This window comes from Nicotiana tabacum, chromosome 8 (genome assembly GCF_000715075.1).
Source record: "Nicotiana tabacum cultivar K326 chromosome 8, ASM71507v2, whole genome shotgun sequence".
Taxonomy (NCBI): Eukaryota; Viridiplantae; Streptophyta; class Magnoliopsida; order Solanales; family Solanaceae; genus Nicotiana; species Nicotiana tabacum.
The window spans coordinates 195257456-195274075 of record NC_134087.1 but is presented as its reverse complement, the minus strand read 5'-3'; the positions used below and the strand labels follow the sequence as shown (position 1 = coordinate 195274075).

General features: G+C 36.6%; 1 protein-coding gene, 1 non-coding gene and 1 pseudogene across 2 annotated transcripts; 1 reads left to right on the top strand and 2 right to left on the bottom strand.

Annotated features, from left to right (window-relative positions):
* The first annotated feature begins 1275 nt into the window (after nucleotides 1-1275).
* Nucleotides 1276-2989, top strand: LOC107762489 (fasciclin-like arabinogalactan protein 7; annotated as a pseudogene).
* A 2287-nt stretch (nucleotides 2990-5276) lies between these two features.
* Nucleotides 5277-5357, bottom strand: TRNAL-CAG (transfer RNA leucine (anticodon CAG)). The gene has a single exon. It is a non-coding gene; the product is annotated as a tRNA-Leu (tRNA).
* A 658-nt stretch (nucleotides 5358-6015) lies between these two features.
* LOC107762486 (heterogeneous nuclear ribonucleoprotein 1) lies at nucleotides 6016-12214 on the bottom strand. Its single transcript, XM_016580852.2, has 4 exons — nucleotides 11578-12214; nucleotides 10832-11057; nucleotides 9594-10719; nucleotides 6016-6533 (listed from the first exon to the last, which is right to left on the bottom strand). The coding sequence occupies exons 2-4, from the start codon at nucleotides 11051-11053 to the stop codon at nucleotides 6520-6522; spliced, it is 1362 nt and encodes a 453-aa protein (XP_016436338.1). The 5' UTR covers nucleotides 11054-11057; nucleotides 11578-12214; the 3' UTR covers nucleotides 6016-6519.
* Nucleotides 12215-16620: the final 4406 nt, after the last annotated feature.

Sequence of the window (16620 nt, the reverse complement as noted above, 5' to 3'; positions counted from 1 at the left end):
AACCCGACTAATTCGAATTCGCGCCAAGAAAATTTTATTTTAAATGATAAAACGCTTCTTATCAAAGACGGTTTTATAGTCGGGGTTTGAGCGTGAGACCTCTGGTTAAAGATGAAGTAGTATTTTCGTAATCTTTGTTGGTTAAGTTAGTTTTATTGTATCTTTATTTGGAAAATATAACTAGAAGAAATATTGTTTGTATTAAGACAAATTTAAAAGGGCTTTACACTTAAAACAGGCACGTTCTAAGGCACAAAGTGTAAGCAAACATAAATAAAGTATGCAAAATTCACAATTAATTACTCCTTTCATGGAAAATAAATTACTTTTAATTTGGTAAGACATCATCGATTCACTATGTAATGATTTAATATGTACACATTTGGACATAAATCGCTTAAAGTTTGATAAAATTCATAACTTTTGTAAGGTAAAAACATGTCTTCAAGAGTACTTTTATCAATTTATATCTCCCTAATACTATTGCAGATTTGTAAAACTATAAACATTATTTTAATCGGTCCTATAAGTTGCAAGTTTCCTCATATCAAATTAGCGAGATTATACGTTCAAAGTTCAAAGTTCATTTTTGTTTTACACGTGAGAAGCAAAAAATAATAAATACGGAGTATATATTTTAGGACGAAGGTATTAGAAAGACGAAATAATATTGAAAAATCCTGAAGACAACAATAAATCATATAATTAGTAAGCCAAAAGTAAAGTGTTAGATTGAGAGATGAAATTACACAAAGTATATGGTGGAATGGTAAGATCATTTCACCCTAACCAAATTCTCAAATTTGAGCCCACAAAATAGAGTAGGATGCACTAAAATATCGTCGTGAGGCCTTCTACGAACCATCAAAAATTGTGGTCTGATGTATATATAAGATCTCTCACCGTTAACCGAAGTCGTAGGAATGGAGAAATTTCTATCATGAATTTGAATTAATTGAGTTAGTAAGTTTCGAATATATGATGACTGAATAACAAGAACATTAAAAAATGGAAAGATGGGAATTGAAGAGTACAAATTTGGAGACTTAAGGAGAAACATCCAAAAATAAATTAATTGAGAATCTAAAAGACATAGATCGGCCAACTCACATAAACTCTTTTCCTTAAAGTCATGTCATCAAAGTTACTGTCAAGTGGGGACTTGTGTAGGCCTCAAAATAGGAAACAACAAAAGTGAAAACAATCATAATCTCAAGTATAAGACTTGAACTTCTACTCCTACATTTTGTACCTTTCTCTTTATATGGTCTCTCTTTGCATCTTCAGTTCCATACCCTTTAGTCCCTAATCCTTTTTTGTTTCTCTGAGCTTTATTGTCTCAGGTCAGTTCTCTCATTATCACTCTTTGAATTTGTCCTTGCATTTTCCCTCTGATCATTCTTTGTTTCTAACAGCTTCACTTTCCCTTATTTCCTCTATGCACCATTTCTTTTTTCTTTTCATTATGTCCTCTTATTAATTTGTGTATGGGGTAGATCTGCCTCTTTGTTCAGCCGTGGAAACAGCCTCTGGTAGAAATGCAAGGTAAGGTTGCGTACAATAGACCTTTGTGGTCCAGCCCTTACCCAGACTGTGCGCATAGCGAGAGCTTAGTATACCGGGCTGTCTTTTTTTTTTGTTCTTTCTTTTTTGTTTTCGAATTTTGCTTCAATTACAAGCATTTTGAACTTGGAAAGATAATATACTCTGTTGAGAATTCATTGACAAAAAATAGTTTGATAACTTGATTGTTACAGTGGGTAAAGTCCCATGATAGTATTTGAATTAACACAATGCAGACATAATTTAGTTACTTTATAGTAACAACAAGAAACCCAGTGTAATCTCACTAGTGGGGTCTGGGAGGATATAGTATACGCTGACCTACCTCTACCTTGACACTCTTTCCGGAAGACCCGCAAATTTAGTTTCCTTAAATTTATCAAATAATAGTTTTGTGACTACTGTTACAGTGAGTAAAGTTCAGCGACGACACGTGAATTTGACCTAAATTTTCCATGCTTTTCCTTCATGTTAAAGATGCAAACTTTGTATTCGATTTGCTGAGATTTTAATGATTGAGCCATAGATCTTTAACTTGCAGAGTCTGTTTATATCAGCAATGGACTATTCCATTTTTCCCATATTCATTAGTATGATATTAACCCTTTCAACTTCAGTAAATGGCCAAGCAATTGGATCTCCAAATCTATCTCCTGCACCAGCACCAGGTCCAGAATACACAAACTTAGCTGAATTACTCTCAGTAACAGGCCCTTTCCACACGTTCCTCGACTACCTCGAATCGACAAAAGTCATCGATACATTCCAAAACCAAGCCAATACCACAAAAGAAGGAATCACATAATTTGTACCTAAAGACTCAGCCTTTTCGAAACTCAAGAAACCATCACTTTCAAACTTCACTGCTGATCAACTTAAATCCCTTTGTCTTTTTCATGCATTGCCACATTACTATAGTTTAGCTGATTTCAAGAACCTTAGTAAAATTAGCCCTGTTTATACATTTGCTGGAGGAGAATTATATTCTTTGAACTTCACTGATGTGTCCGGGACCGTTCACCTTACCTCAGGATGGACTAATACTAAAGTTAGTAGCGCGGTTCGTGCTACTTACCCGGTTGCTGTTTATCAGGTGGATAAAGTTTTACTTCCTGAAGCAATTTTTGGGACTGATATACTACCAACACCAGCACCAGTAGTAGATATTGCCCCGGACGCCGATAGTCCTGATGCTGATAATGGAAAAGCTATACCTGTAGGCTGTAGCATCTCCGGATTCTACGTCGCTGTCATCTTCTCATAGGATGATGACTTGGGGTGTTTCGAATAATTTGTTCTTGGCAATTGCTGGTGGATTCTTGATGTTCTTGTAAACTTTTGTTTTAACTTATGTCACATATGTTCTTATTGGTTTGGTGTAAAATTCATTTTTTTTTAAAAAAAAATTGTTGATTATCTTATGTGAGGATGAGATTTGTTATTGGTTACAGTTACTGTACAACTGTTATTAATCTGTATTGCCGTAAACAAATAAAATAATAAACTTTCTGAAAACAAAAACAGAAATTTAGTAGAAATAAATTCTGAAAACAGTATTTCAACTTCAAAATAAATTTTGAAAACGGTATAGGAACAAATCGAGCCCACTGAATACACATTGTGTCCTAAGAAAATTATTCTCCTCAAGTATCCGAAGTTCTGGAATATATCCTCCCAGGATAGAACGATTTAACTCACCGGAGTGTTGGTACCAAAAACGCCGATGAACAGCGAACCACTCGAAGGCTGTAAAACACACTGAATTTTTTGTGCAGAAGAAGAAGAAGATTATTAGAAAATTTCGTAAGTAAATATTCTGAGATTTGAAGGAATATTTATAGCCAATTTGGTACTATTTCTGAAAAGGTTTGCAACCTTTCAGAACAGTCATAGCTGTTTGAACAGGTTTGACACTGTTTCAGAACAGCCATAGCTGTTGGAAATATTGCGGGAAAATTAAAACGGATTTAAAATAATCCGGGAAAGAAAACGGGCCAAACCGGACCGGGTCGTGGGTCGCGGATCATGGGTTATTCTGGATTGAATTTTAATTAATTAATTTAATTAATTAATTAATTATTTGAAAAGAATTTTGTCCAAAAAGTTCAATCAATCTTTGACTGAAACCGAAGCCGAGTGACGACGGTGCGAGGCTTGCCTTCTTCTTAGCTCTTTAAGAGCTAAAAGATGAGCTTCTCTATATATACACAAAGATTTTCTTTCCTTCTACCAACGAAGGACAAAGTTCATTAGTAAAGTGAACTCATTCAAAATTTCACTTCCCTCCATTTTTTATTCACACTTCTTTGTTATTAATAACAAAATCCAACAACAACAATAACGACAACGACCTAATATAATCCCACAAGTGGGTCTAGGGAGGATAGTATATATGCAGACCTTACTTCTACCCCGATGAGATAGAGAGGTTGTTTCTAATAAACTCTCGAGAAGACAAAAAGAGAAAATATATACAAATAGATTTATGGTAATCAGTATGATTTTTTGCCATTGTGGAAGTATTCTTTCTTGACCCAACTCTGACACCACTTTATAAAGGATAAGAGAAAAACAAGTAGTACTATTTTATTGGTTAGAACTAGACGTGAACAAGAAACGGAGGCGTTTGTTTGTGTAATTGTTGACAAATAACTATTTGAAATCTCAAACTATGAAACATATGACCAAGAATACAAGCAATATACATGCATTTAAGAGAAATAAAGTCATTGCACATATAGAATAATACTGAAACAAAAAGGCAAAATACATAAGTTACTCCCGAACTATGACCCAAATCCATGTTACATACTTTTTAGGAACGAATATTACTTTACACACTCAATTTTTCCAAAGTGTATCTAATACACACTGTTTTGCCCACGTGGATAGTGCGTGTTTTTCCCAACAAATGAGTCGCGTGAACAGAAGAATTTGTGTCAGATGTCAATTTTTTTTTAGTTTTTTTAAGTTTTAAATTGAGTAATCTTCTTCCTTTTTAAAAATTCTGTCATAGCTACTCCTTGAGCTCCACCACCCGATCTCCTTCTTCTCAAATAGATATACCACGATTTTTTATATCTCTTCTCGTTGTAGAGAAGCTTAACTTGAGCTTTATCCATGGCGAAGTCAAATTTTCAGGAAGCGAGAATTTTTCGAAATATTTTCCAACCATTAAAGCTTAGCTCAAGATTTTTCACATTCTTTAATTTTATTAATGGATGATTTTTTAAATAGTTGACTTGTGGCGATGGCAGTTAATAGCGGCCGAACTTTTACAGAAGTGAAATGAAATTGGATCTGAGCTCAAAAATTTTGATTCAATTTCAGCGGAAAAGATGGAGTTTTTGGTGTGTTTTTTGGTATTTTTGTTAGTTAATGATGGCTTTGCTATTAAGTAAAAGGTGGAGGAAGAAGCTATGGTGTTTGATGGTGAGAGAGGAGGAAGACGGACATGGTAGTTTAGATGAGGAAGATGAGGGGTATAATTGTAATTTTAATTATTTTATTTTTAAATGACACGTGTCACTATTTGATTGGTGCGTGATATTGCACATATTCTGAAAAACTGGTTAAGAAAAAAGTGGTGTGTCTTAGATACACTTTGGAAAGGTTGGATGTGTAAAGTAATATTCGTTCCTAGAAAATGTGTAACAGGGATTTGGGTCATAATTCGGGTGGCAACTTATGTATTTTGCCAAACAAAAAAGTTCTGTCAAGAATGGGATTCGAACCCATGCCCTTTCGGACCAGTACCTGAAACTGGCGCCTTAGACCAACTCGGCCATCTTGACATTATGTCATCGGCAGATCGTTGCTAATACTTATACGTAACCCACGAGTTTAGTATTTATATAAGTTCATATCCATCCTTGGTGATAGTTTTTTTAAGGGAACTCTCTTTTTCATTGTCTTTGTCGAGACCTATCTTGCTCAAACTTCCCAAAAATATTTTAGTACCTGTATTGATCCTTCAAATATGTACTATTTTTGGTGCAGACATACTTCCAACAACATTTATAAAGAGTCCGAACAATATACGTTGAGACCATACTTGGGCTCAAAGCACGCCATGCATACTGTCATCAACATCTTGAAATTGCTTAAAATGTGTATGGTCATCTTCTCATCATCCATTAAAATGACTAAACTATTCAACATTAACAACAACGAGTCATTGAGAATATAATGTTAAACTGAAAAAAAAAAAAAATTAACAGTGCAAAGCTTTTTTACACCTATCAAGCTAATTTAACCAATTATAATATGCTGCTTAACTTATCTCCAAGATATTGATTCACACTTGTTATAAACTGTTAAATGTGCGCCAATTACCAATTAAATGAGCTAATAGTAATATATTTATACATTCAATCACAAAAGCTAAGCTCAAAACAATAACTTCAATTGGTTCCCCAGTGCAACAATTTTTTTACAACTAATATATAGATATCAAGAAAAGTAAAGCAATCTGAATATGTAGTAATTTGTTCACATATAGGGTATCCCTCTCTGCATATTTCATATTAAATCAACCTCACATACAACCAATTGAAAAGGAAAATCCTGTTGAAATTAACTATAAAGAAAACAATAGCAGCTAAGAATCTGCAAATTTGCAGCTGTGTTACAGCAAAAACATGGAATACAAATTTTGTGCAAAAAATTGTATATTTCCTTTGTATGTATCGCTGCAGCTGCAATCCGATTTTACACCTCACTCGAGGGAAAAAAGGGAATTACTAAAATATAACTCAAAACAAAATCCTTTTAAAGACAGTCTCTTGCAAAGTACTATCTCAAGACCGAAAACAGGCACTCAGGTGCCCTACAAAGGAACTCCAATTCTTTAACCTCTCAACTTCATGTAATCGATGAAATATGCAAATTCAGGATTCAACTTGCTAAAAAAAAAAATTCACCTCCTACAACACCCTTGGTTTCTGATATTTTCTTCTATTCACCAATTCCTGCACCAATAAATCATGAGCAGATTAAGACTAGCATAATCTGACATCATATCGCGACAAATTGCATATGCACATGCATGTTTTTTAAGGAAGAAGAGAGAAGGGGAAGAGATTAAGAATATCAAGTAATTGAAACGAACTAAGAGTGCACACGCATAAGACTATTTGGTTGAAGCTCACATCATACAAATATTACTTTTCTGGGAAATTGCCATCAAAGAGCACTGAGGTTGCCAGCAGAGAAGGACTACATTAAAATTAAGTCAAGAAGCTCGAGAGGGTAGATTTTTAAAACATTACATTCCTCTGAAAAGCTTGCCAGATTCTCTTAGGCTACTGACAAAAGGACAATATCATCTTAGAGCAGAACAGTAAGAAATCTGCCTCTGGATACTGTTTAACAAAAACAAAGCTTTCTCCTTTCTAGCAAAAGAATTATATTGATCTCTCATCACAAGTAACTGCTCAGTGCTCGAGACGAGTATAGGAAGAGACAACAACAAACGAGGAAGGCTACCTGACCATTTTCGAGGTAACTGAGGTTGGTGGGGCTACAATGGCCCACATTTCGGGCTCGGAAGCCACCTCACATGTTTGCAACTACATCGCATCGAGCGAGGTAAAAACCAAGGTGAAAATCAGGACAGAAATAGGACCTAAAGACACACACGTGCCAATGTACAACCATTTGGCAAGTACAAACAAGTCTAAACTTATTAGGGTCCAAAGGATGATTTGTGACTTCCGCTAAATTCTTTGCATTTTACGAGGGTTTTGAAATGGAGAAAATGGTACTCTTGACTTGAATTGAGCTTAGTTGAGCAAGTACAAAGGTTCTGAACATAATGGGAGGCACAGGTCGGAGTTCAGGAAACTAATATTCTCAGTAAATTAGAAGGGAGAAGTTGGGGAGTTGACCGAATCAGAGAAAGAGATATGTCAAACCCGACTTGCAACAACCCTCCAATATGCAAAGCATTACTATGAAATAGAAGGGGCCTAAACGACCTGCGTAAGAGGTAGTGGTAAAAGCAGCAATGGAAGGTAGATATCATCTGTAGTTTGCCTTGAAGAAACCAAAATGGAAATTTCCATGCATAATTTGCGGAGACATCCGCTTGTAAAATTTGTCAATGAACGAGCTTTCTCTAATTTTGTTTCCAACAGCAGGATCAATTTTCAAGAAGTTTGCTTGAGAGGTTATATAAGAAGGATGTGGAACAAGATGTGAGAAGTTGTACCAGACATTTCAATCCAAATCATGTGTTAGCCAGCATAAGAAGAGTGAAACTGAAGTGAGATTAGACGAAATTGCGGTGCTTAACTGCAGACAATTCAAATATCTAGACTCAGTTGAATGAGAATACTATCATAAAAATAAAATTAAAATAGGATCGTTGAAATGGAGAAGATAAAATTAAAACTAAGATAGGATAGTTGAAACGGGGAAGTGCTATCAGAGTTTTATGCAATAGGAAGATACCTATCAAAGTAAAAGACAAGTTCTATAGAACGGCTGTAAGGCTGATAATGCAATATGGGAGTGAATTTGGGCCTTTAAGGTCCAACATATCCATAATATGTTAGAAGGAGATAGACCTAAAATCACATGAAAGGAAGTTGTCTGACGCTTAGCAAAAAACAGAGAACAGTGGAAAAGAATCCATATAGGATGCCTACTTGTTTAGATTAAGACTCAGTCTTGTTGTATAACTGATCCTGACTAGCTTGAGATTGAGGCTCAAACAGTGAGGAGTGCCATGGAATGCATGACTTAATTCTATCAATATGGTAAGTTTGAGGGGGATTTTAATAAATGATACATAGTCCTTACTCCTAAGAAGGGGAGCCTTAGGGTAACTGGTAAAGTTGTTGTCATGTGACCATGAGGCCTCAGATTCGAGCCGTGGAAACAGCCTCTTGCAGAAATACAGGGTAAGGCTATGTACAATAGACCCTTGTGGTCTGATCATTCCCCGGACCCCGCGCATAGCGGGAGTTTAGTGCACCGGGCTGCCCTTTTTCTTTTATAGTCCTTACTCCTAAGAGAGGTGAACAAATGTCAAGGACTTCTGATCCATCAGAGTAAAGAGAGTATACAGAATCATGGCAAAGGTACTTAATAAACATACTGAACTTGAAAGAGCTGGTATTGATCAAACCTAACAAGAAAAGTCTAAAAAAAATCCTCTATTGTTTTTCGTTAATCAAAATACGAGCACTTTCATGTTCAGCTCTTTCAGGAAAAAATTCCTCTATTTTCCCATGCAGATAATTGTTTGTGATCTGGTCGATATTTCATATTTCTTGTGGATAGCCCAAATTGATTTCAGGTTTCTTGACTCTATTTTACCATGCTTAACAAAATTGTTGATGTTTTAGGTCTTTGATCCCACATACTGATCGATATCATTGGTGTAAAGGACATTCTAATAATTTGGCTATTTATAGGAATACAATTTGCTGGATAAAGTACGCTACCTAAATATATGTTTTAGACCATAACCAATGTTCTTTTGAAGGACAGTGGAGAATATACTCATCTAACTATTACAATTAGGACAAGTAAAAAAACTCCGAATAATCCTTAAAGTAATCCTTAGTTGTTAGATCTAGATTGAGGGAGGCAAAGGAATAACCTGAATTCTAGAAACATAAGTCAACAACTAACAATGAACATAATTTACCAAAAATAAATGGGAAATGACCATTAAGAGGGCGAGGTAACAGAAGGAACGCTATTTCAAGATTTCTTTATGGCTTTCCCGATCAACTTGGCCAACTAATTTCCGCTCTGTCTTTTAGTTTCAAATGACCATAATTTGACAGTAACATACAAGCTTTTCTTTAGGTACTTGTCAATATTATTTCTTGACCCATGCTATGGAAAATAAAGAGCCTAAAGATGAAGGTTAAGCACAATCATGCTCTACATAAAGAACTTAATGTTTACGAAGATAGCTAGACACTTATATCATATAATAACAATAAAGACAATAACAACATATCTTATTATCACATGTCGGCATCAATGTTCAACATGATTAATGAGAAGCTTACCTCTGTTTGGTTGTCTTTTGCTAACTCCATAAGTACCTAAATAATCTGCAGAACTTTGAGCTGACATGTCAGAGCGTCCATTGCCTAGTTCATAACCAAGAGAACCAGTTGCATCCTGCTCAGAACGCCAAGTGCGATCATCATATCCCAAACCACTACCGTAGAAATCAGCTAAATCCCCCACACCATAACCACCACTAGATGCAGCATATGATGTTATAGGGCCCACACTTTTTCTGACATTTCCGCCATAGCCTCCTGGAAACCCATATATGTCATCACCATTCCCATAACCAAGATTTCCACTTTTACTAATATTTCCTCCACCTTGAGAGGAAATTGAAGATGAACCCCAAACTCCACTGTTGTTAAAGTTTCCTCCTACAATGTTCTCGCTTCCAGATACTATAAAATTTCTAGAGCTCGGGGAGTTTGTTGCATTACGCAATCCTCCATCGACCCATAAATTGCGAGTTGCTGAGTTTAAGGACAAAGTGTTTCCTCCATTAACTCCATCAAACCCAACGCCACCACCAAATCTGTTTGAGCTATAATATGGATTCAGTCCCCCTCCATAGCTTAAACTACTGTTAACGTTTGCACTTCCCTCGTATCCCTGGTTCAGGCCTGGTTCAAAGTTAAGACCGATACCATAACCAGAAGCAAATGGCGCAAAGGCGCTCCTACCTCCAGCAATCGGACTAAATCTACTATCAAGGAAGTTATTCATCCTATTTAATCCATAGCCGTACCGATCAAGCGGGCTTTGGCTAGGACCTGGGGATAACTCTTTAGGGACAGCACGCTTGACCTCAACCATTTTATCATTCAGCTCATGGAAAGTCTTGAGCAAGACTCTATCTACTGCATCCTCTGAATCATAAGTAATGAATCCAAAGCCTCTAGGTCTTTGAGTGTTATGATCATACATAACTACAGCATCTGTAATTGTTCCAAACTGCTCAAAATACTTCTTAAAGTCGCTCTCAGTAACAGTGGACGCCAAACCTCCAACAAAAAGCTTTCTTGTACGACCCAGACCAGGACTAGGAGAACCATGAATACTAGTACTGCTTCTACTTGTTGTGCTCTGGTCATCCCGTGGAACCGCCTTCTTTGCTTCAACCTATTAAATTATGACATTGTAAGAAAAATGGATTATTTATCAGAGAAATCAGATAGAAATTAAAACAGCTTACCACATTCAGATAAATTAAAGAGAAACTAAAACAGCTTACCATCCTTCCATCAATGTTGTGTCTCTCCTTAACTACCCTCTCAGCAACAGCAGGATCAGCAAAGACCACAAAACCAAAACCACGAGCACGGCCAGTTGTCCTATCCTTCATAATTACAGCTTCTATAACCTCCCCATAAGTACTAAAATACTCCTTTAGGCGCTCTTCATCTGTGTCCCATGAAATCCCACCAACAAATAACTTGCCTAGCTCAGATTGCATTTTCCTACAATACCAAAATCAACAATCCTCAATAACCCATGTCCACATTTTCCATTCAACATTATGCAACTTTAGAAACCACCAACAAATAACTTGCCAAACTCAGATTGCATTTTCCTACAATACCAAACTCAAGAATCCTGAATAACTAACTTCCACATTTTCCATTCAAAATTATGCTCAAGGGCGAAGCTACATTGTCCTAATCCCTTCATCGAAAAATTACACTGTGTATATAGATAAAATATTAGATTTTAGAGGTATATAACATATATTTAAAACTCTTTGTTGGGAAATCTTTTTCACTTCTTTCAAATTTGAACACCCTTAGTGCAATTTCTAACTTCACCACTTATTATGCTACTTTAAGCCCCCCAAAAAGGAAAAAAAATACTACCATTTTCTTCATAGTACCATACTCATTTTGCAGAAAAACAGAGAGCTTAAATTAAATCCAAAATACAGCATTGATGAAATGAAAAGCAGATTATTAATAAAGAGCAGCAAAACAGTAAAGGTCATACCTTTACTATGAAGTAGTATTAAGAGAGCCTCACAAACAGACAAGAATCTGAAACTGATCAAAATATTATCAGATTCAATCAAATAGGAATCTGATCCTTAAAAAATCAATCAAACAAGAATCCAAAGGTAAGAGCTCAAGCATATAGCAACCCAACAATGAAAAATTTTCATCAAACTTAAAAAACTTTTGAGAAAAATAAGAAATATCCAAATCAAGATTCTGCCTTTTTAAAATACCCAAATGAAAAAATCAACAAGATCTACAGAGGAGGCAGTAAAAAATGCCCCCTCTATATTACCCTCTTACTTTTGTGTTCCCACTATGTTTTTTTTTTTTGGACCAAATTGAGAACAATAATATGTAAAATTTTGTAGACACTATGTTTATAAGAGGAGATTGATTCAACTTTCAAGCTTTTAAAGTTTTGATTTTGATAAAGTTTTAACTTCTTTTTTTTTGTTTGGTTTTAGATTTTTTTAAATGTTTTTTTGTTAAGAAGGAGAGTATATTGGGCAATGAGAGAGAAAGAAGAGAGAGGGATTTGGTGTGATTTGATCTGAAGGATTGGCTTTTGAATTGCTTGTTCTCCAATTAATTCCTCCCTTATATATACTTACTGTAAAAATTGGTGTAATGGGGAAGAAAAAGAGAGGAGATGGTTTGAGTTTTTTAAGTTTTTCTTGGTCTGATTTTGATGATTAGATAGATGCAAGGGGCTGTGAATAAATAAGGAAAATTTTCATTTTCGACTAAAAAGAGGGACAGATATTATTCAAAATTACTTAATTTTGTCATATATTATACTTTGAGATCGTTTGATTAAGAAACAAGTTATTTTAGAATTAATTATTTTAGGATTAATTATTCCGAAATTATTATCTTACTTTATACGGTGGAAATCGAGACTACTCGATTTAGTTCTTCGATAGAAAAAGTGATATCACGTTGGAAGACCAGGACGTCGAGCTCGGGGTCAAAGTTCCTTTCCAAGGTCAAGGTAGATATCATCTACCGAGATCAGAAGAAGGCATGCTTCGAGATGATAGCCGGTATAATTCAGTAATAGAAAGAGCGAGATACCCGCAATAGGCCGAAGATCACAACGTGAATTTCGGAATGGATTGGTCTTCGACGATTAAACAGTTGTCAAATATAATTTCCTGCTATAATTAGAAGTGTGCCTTATTTAGGACTCCCCAATTATATAAAGAGGATCTCATCCATTTGTAAATCATTCATGATTGACTCAGAAGAATACATACATTCATTACTTTCTTGCTATTTCATTTTACTGTTCATTAGAGCTGCTTTATAATTTGCTATTCCTATTCTCACACCTCGAGATAGGGGTGTTCATAAAAACCCGAAAAATCGAACCAAACCGAAAACCAAACCAAACCGACCAAAAAAACGATACTTTTTGGTTTGGTTTGGTTTTGGTTTTGAATTTTAAAAACTTATCAAATTTGGTTTGGTTTTGGTTTTAATCAGAAAAAACCGAACCAAACCGACTATAGGAGTAGCTATTTTAAATTTAATATTACACCTATATATATGTATATTGTTGTACAAAGTTTCAAAAAAATTATGGTAAATGTTAATACTTTGCACTTTTAATATAGTTCTTTACCTTTACATTCTAGTTTAATTGGTAGTTTAGTTTTGTTTAGTATAAGAATCCATTTCGTGATAAAAAATAACATATTTTTAATTGAGTCCATAGATTATTCATCACTATTTGATCCAATTATCATCAATATATCTTGGTAAATAATAAATTTCTCAAAGAACAATTGATTTGATAGTGTTACATTGAAAATATGGTCGCCGGAATATGTGTTTGGTAGTGTATGTCTTATATTCAAGAAAAAACCGACAAATAACCTAAAAAAATAAAAAAACAACATAAACCGAATCGAGAAAAACCGACTTTATTGGTTTGGTTTGGTTCTAATATTTGAAAAAATGACTTACTTGGTTTGGTTTCTTTTTAGGGAAAAACCGATCCAAACCGAACCATGAACATCCATACCTCGAGACTATCATAGGTTGAGGTCGAGATTTGGCTTGCATACTGGTTTGATTTACTCTATTCTCTAATTTATTTACTTAATTCCTTGATTATCAATTGGTACTGGATTAAATCACATATCCTTAAAACCGCAATATAAGTTTAATTGTTACTCGAATTTCAGGGTAAACAGTTTGGCGCCCACCGTGGCGCTAAGGATAATAGTGATTGTTTCGGTGTTGATCCTGATAACACATGTTATTTTCACACTTGTTCTTGTCAACTATTTTTGCTCTCAGGTTAAAGCATGTCAAACTCACAAAACGCACCCGTACATGGTGATGATGGTCTCAAATTTTACGGGGAAAATGACAATGTAATTGCTCCAAGAGCTGGGGTGCCACACGCTAATCTCGGGGGAGCACCAGTCGCCGATCCAGTCGATATCAATTCGCACGTTGATTTGAATGCGAACCTAGGTGCGGATCCCGAAGGGAGTATACGCAAGGAAGGCCGAACTGGTGGCCAAGGTACACAAGGCAGAGAAGACGGAGGATTTAGCCTTCAGGTAATATTCGAGATGCTACAGGCTCAGCAGGCCGCTATTGCTCAATTGCAAAATTAACATAGGACTCCAAATGTGGTCGAGCCATAAACCACTCGTCGTACTGAGCCAATGCCAGAAAGGTCAAATGGCAACGAATCAGGGATTGATCCTGCAATAATGAAAATACTCGAGGAGATCACCAAAAGAATTGAGTCGGGAGAGAAGAAAATCAAAGATAATGATAAAAAAGTGGAAACATACAACTCCCGGGTTGATGAGATACCGGGGGCACCCCCGATCCTAAAGGGTTTGAATTCAAAAAAGTTCGTGTAGAAGCCTTTTCCTCAGAGTGAGGCTCCGAAGCCCATTCCTAAGAAGTTCTGTATGTCGGATATACCTAAATACAACGGGACCACTGATCCTAACGAACACATCACTTAATACACATGCGGAATAAAGGGAAATAACTTAGATGATGATGAGATCGAGTCCGTTTTGTTGAAAATATTTGGGGAAACTTTATTAAAGGGAACAATGATTTGGTATCATAACCTGCCACCAAATTCCATCGACTCATTTGCCATGTTAGCAGATTCTTTCGTGAAGGTACACGCCGGGGACATAAAGGTCACAACAAGAAAATCGGATGTTTTCAAGATAAGACAAAGGGATAACGAAATGTTGAGAGAGTTCGTATCCCCATTTCAAATGGAACGCATGGAGTTGACACCGGTCACAGATGATTGGGTCGTTCAAGCTTTCACCCAAGGGTTGAACGAGCGGAGTTCAATAGCATCACGACAGTTGAAGTAAAATTTGGTCGAGTATCTAACTGTAACTTGGTTAGATGTTCACAATCGATATCAATCGAAGATAAGGGTCGAGGACGATCATTAAGAGCCTCTTCCGGTTCAGTACATCCCAACAGGTCGGCAGTTAAAACCCCGAGGGACGTCGACAGGGAGCCAAGGTCGAACAGAGAACGATATCAACCATATACTACAAATTGAAGGAACAATGGTTCAGGATGCAATTCCGCCCGGAACGATCGCAAAAGTGATCGAGGACAGAATTCTCGGGGACTTATGAGCAAAAGTGGTTTTGATAAGCATGTCGATCCTATAGAGGCACCTTGGTTATGGGAATATAACTTTTGCATCGACGCATCGGGCATTGTATCGGCAATCGAAAGGATCAAAGATACTAGGTGACCAGTCCCATACAGACCGATCCTTCCCAAAGAAACTCAAATTTGATGTGCAAGTATCATGGCATGCATGGTCACGAGACCGAGGATTGAAGGCAACGAAGAGAGGAGGTATACCTTCTATTCAATGAGGGCCAACTTCGAGAGTTACTCAGTGATCGAGCCAAGAATCATTTCAGAGAAAGGGATGTCGACATAAAAAATGAACATGAGGAACCACATCATGTCATTCATATGATCGTCGGTGGGGTCGACATTCCACAGGGACCCATATTCAAATGAACTAAGGTATCAATCACCAGAGAGAAACGAACCTGAGATTATGTGCCCGAAGGCTCATTATCATTCAACGACGAAGAAGAAGGCATTTTTGAACCACACAACGACGCTCTGGTAATTTCTATCTTATTAAACAAAGTTCAAGTTAAGCGTATTTTAGTGGATCCAGGTAGCTCGGAAAATATCATCCGATCGAGGGTCGTGGAGCAACTCGGCCTAAAAATCAAATTGTGCCCGCAGCTCGGGTCTTAAATGACTTCAACATGGCCAGTGAAATAACTAAAGGGGAGATTATTTTGCTAGTAAATGTGGCTGGAACCATTCAAGATATCAAATTCCATGCGATCGAGGGCGACATGAGGTATAATGCCCTACTCGGGAGGCCTTGGATCCACAACATGAGGGCAGTCCCCTCAATTATCCACCAAATGATGAAATTCCCGACGATAGATGGTGTAAAAATAGTATACGGGGAGCAGCATGCCACAAAGGAAATATTTGGGGTCGATGAGTTAACACCGATATCAACACCATCAACCTTAGAAAGGCCGAGCATCAAAGATAAATAGGAAGCCAAATAACAATCACAACCACTAGCCTCGACCGAATCTGGAAAGCAGGGGATAGAAAAAGAAGAAGATTTTTTTAACTCCGCGAACTTTTATTGTTCCCAAAGATTCTGACGCCACCAAATCAACGGTCGAAGAGCTGGAACAGGTTATATTGATCGAGTACCTGCCCGAGCGAAAGGTATACCTGGGAACGGGATTAACCCTTGAACTTAGGAAAAAGCTCACTCAATTTCTTATTAATAACTTAGATTGTTTTGCTTTGTCCTATTTAGACATGACAGGGATCCCATCGGAGATAACAACGCATCGACTAAGCCTTGACCCTAAGTTCAAACCGGTGAAGCAAAAGAGAAGGCCCCAATCCGAGGTAAAGCACGTATTCATAAAGGATGAGGTAACTAAACTCCTCAAAATAGGGTTTATTC

Bases quoted from the DNA above. Each gene is read 5' to 3' on its own strand.
- LOC107762486 (XM_016580852.2), bottom strand. From the start codon at position 11,053: ATGCAATCTGAGCTAGGCAAGTTATTTGTTGGTGGGATTTCATGGGAC. The intron at 10,720-10,831 runs GTAAGCTGTTTT...ATAATTTAATAG, and splicing joins ACAACATTGATGGAAGGATG to GTTGAAGCAAAGAAGGCGGT.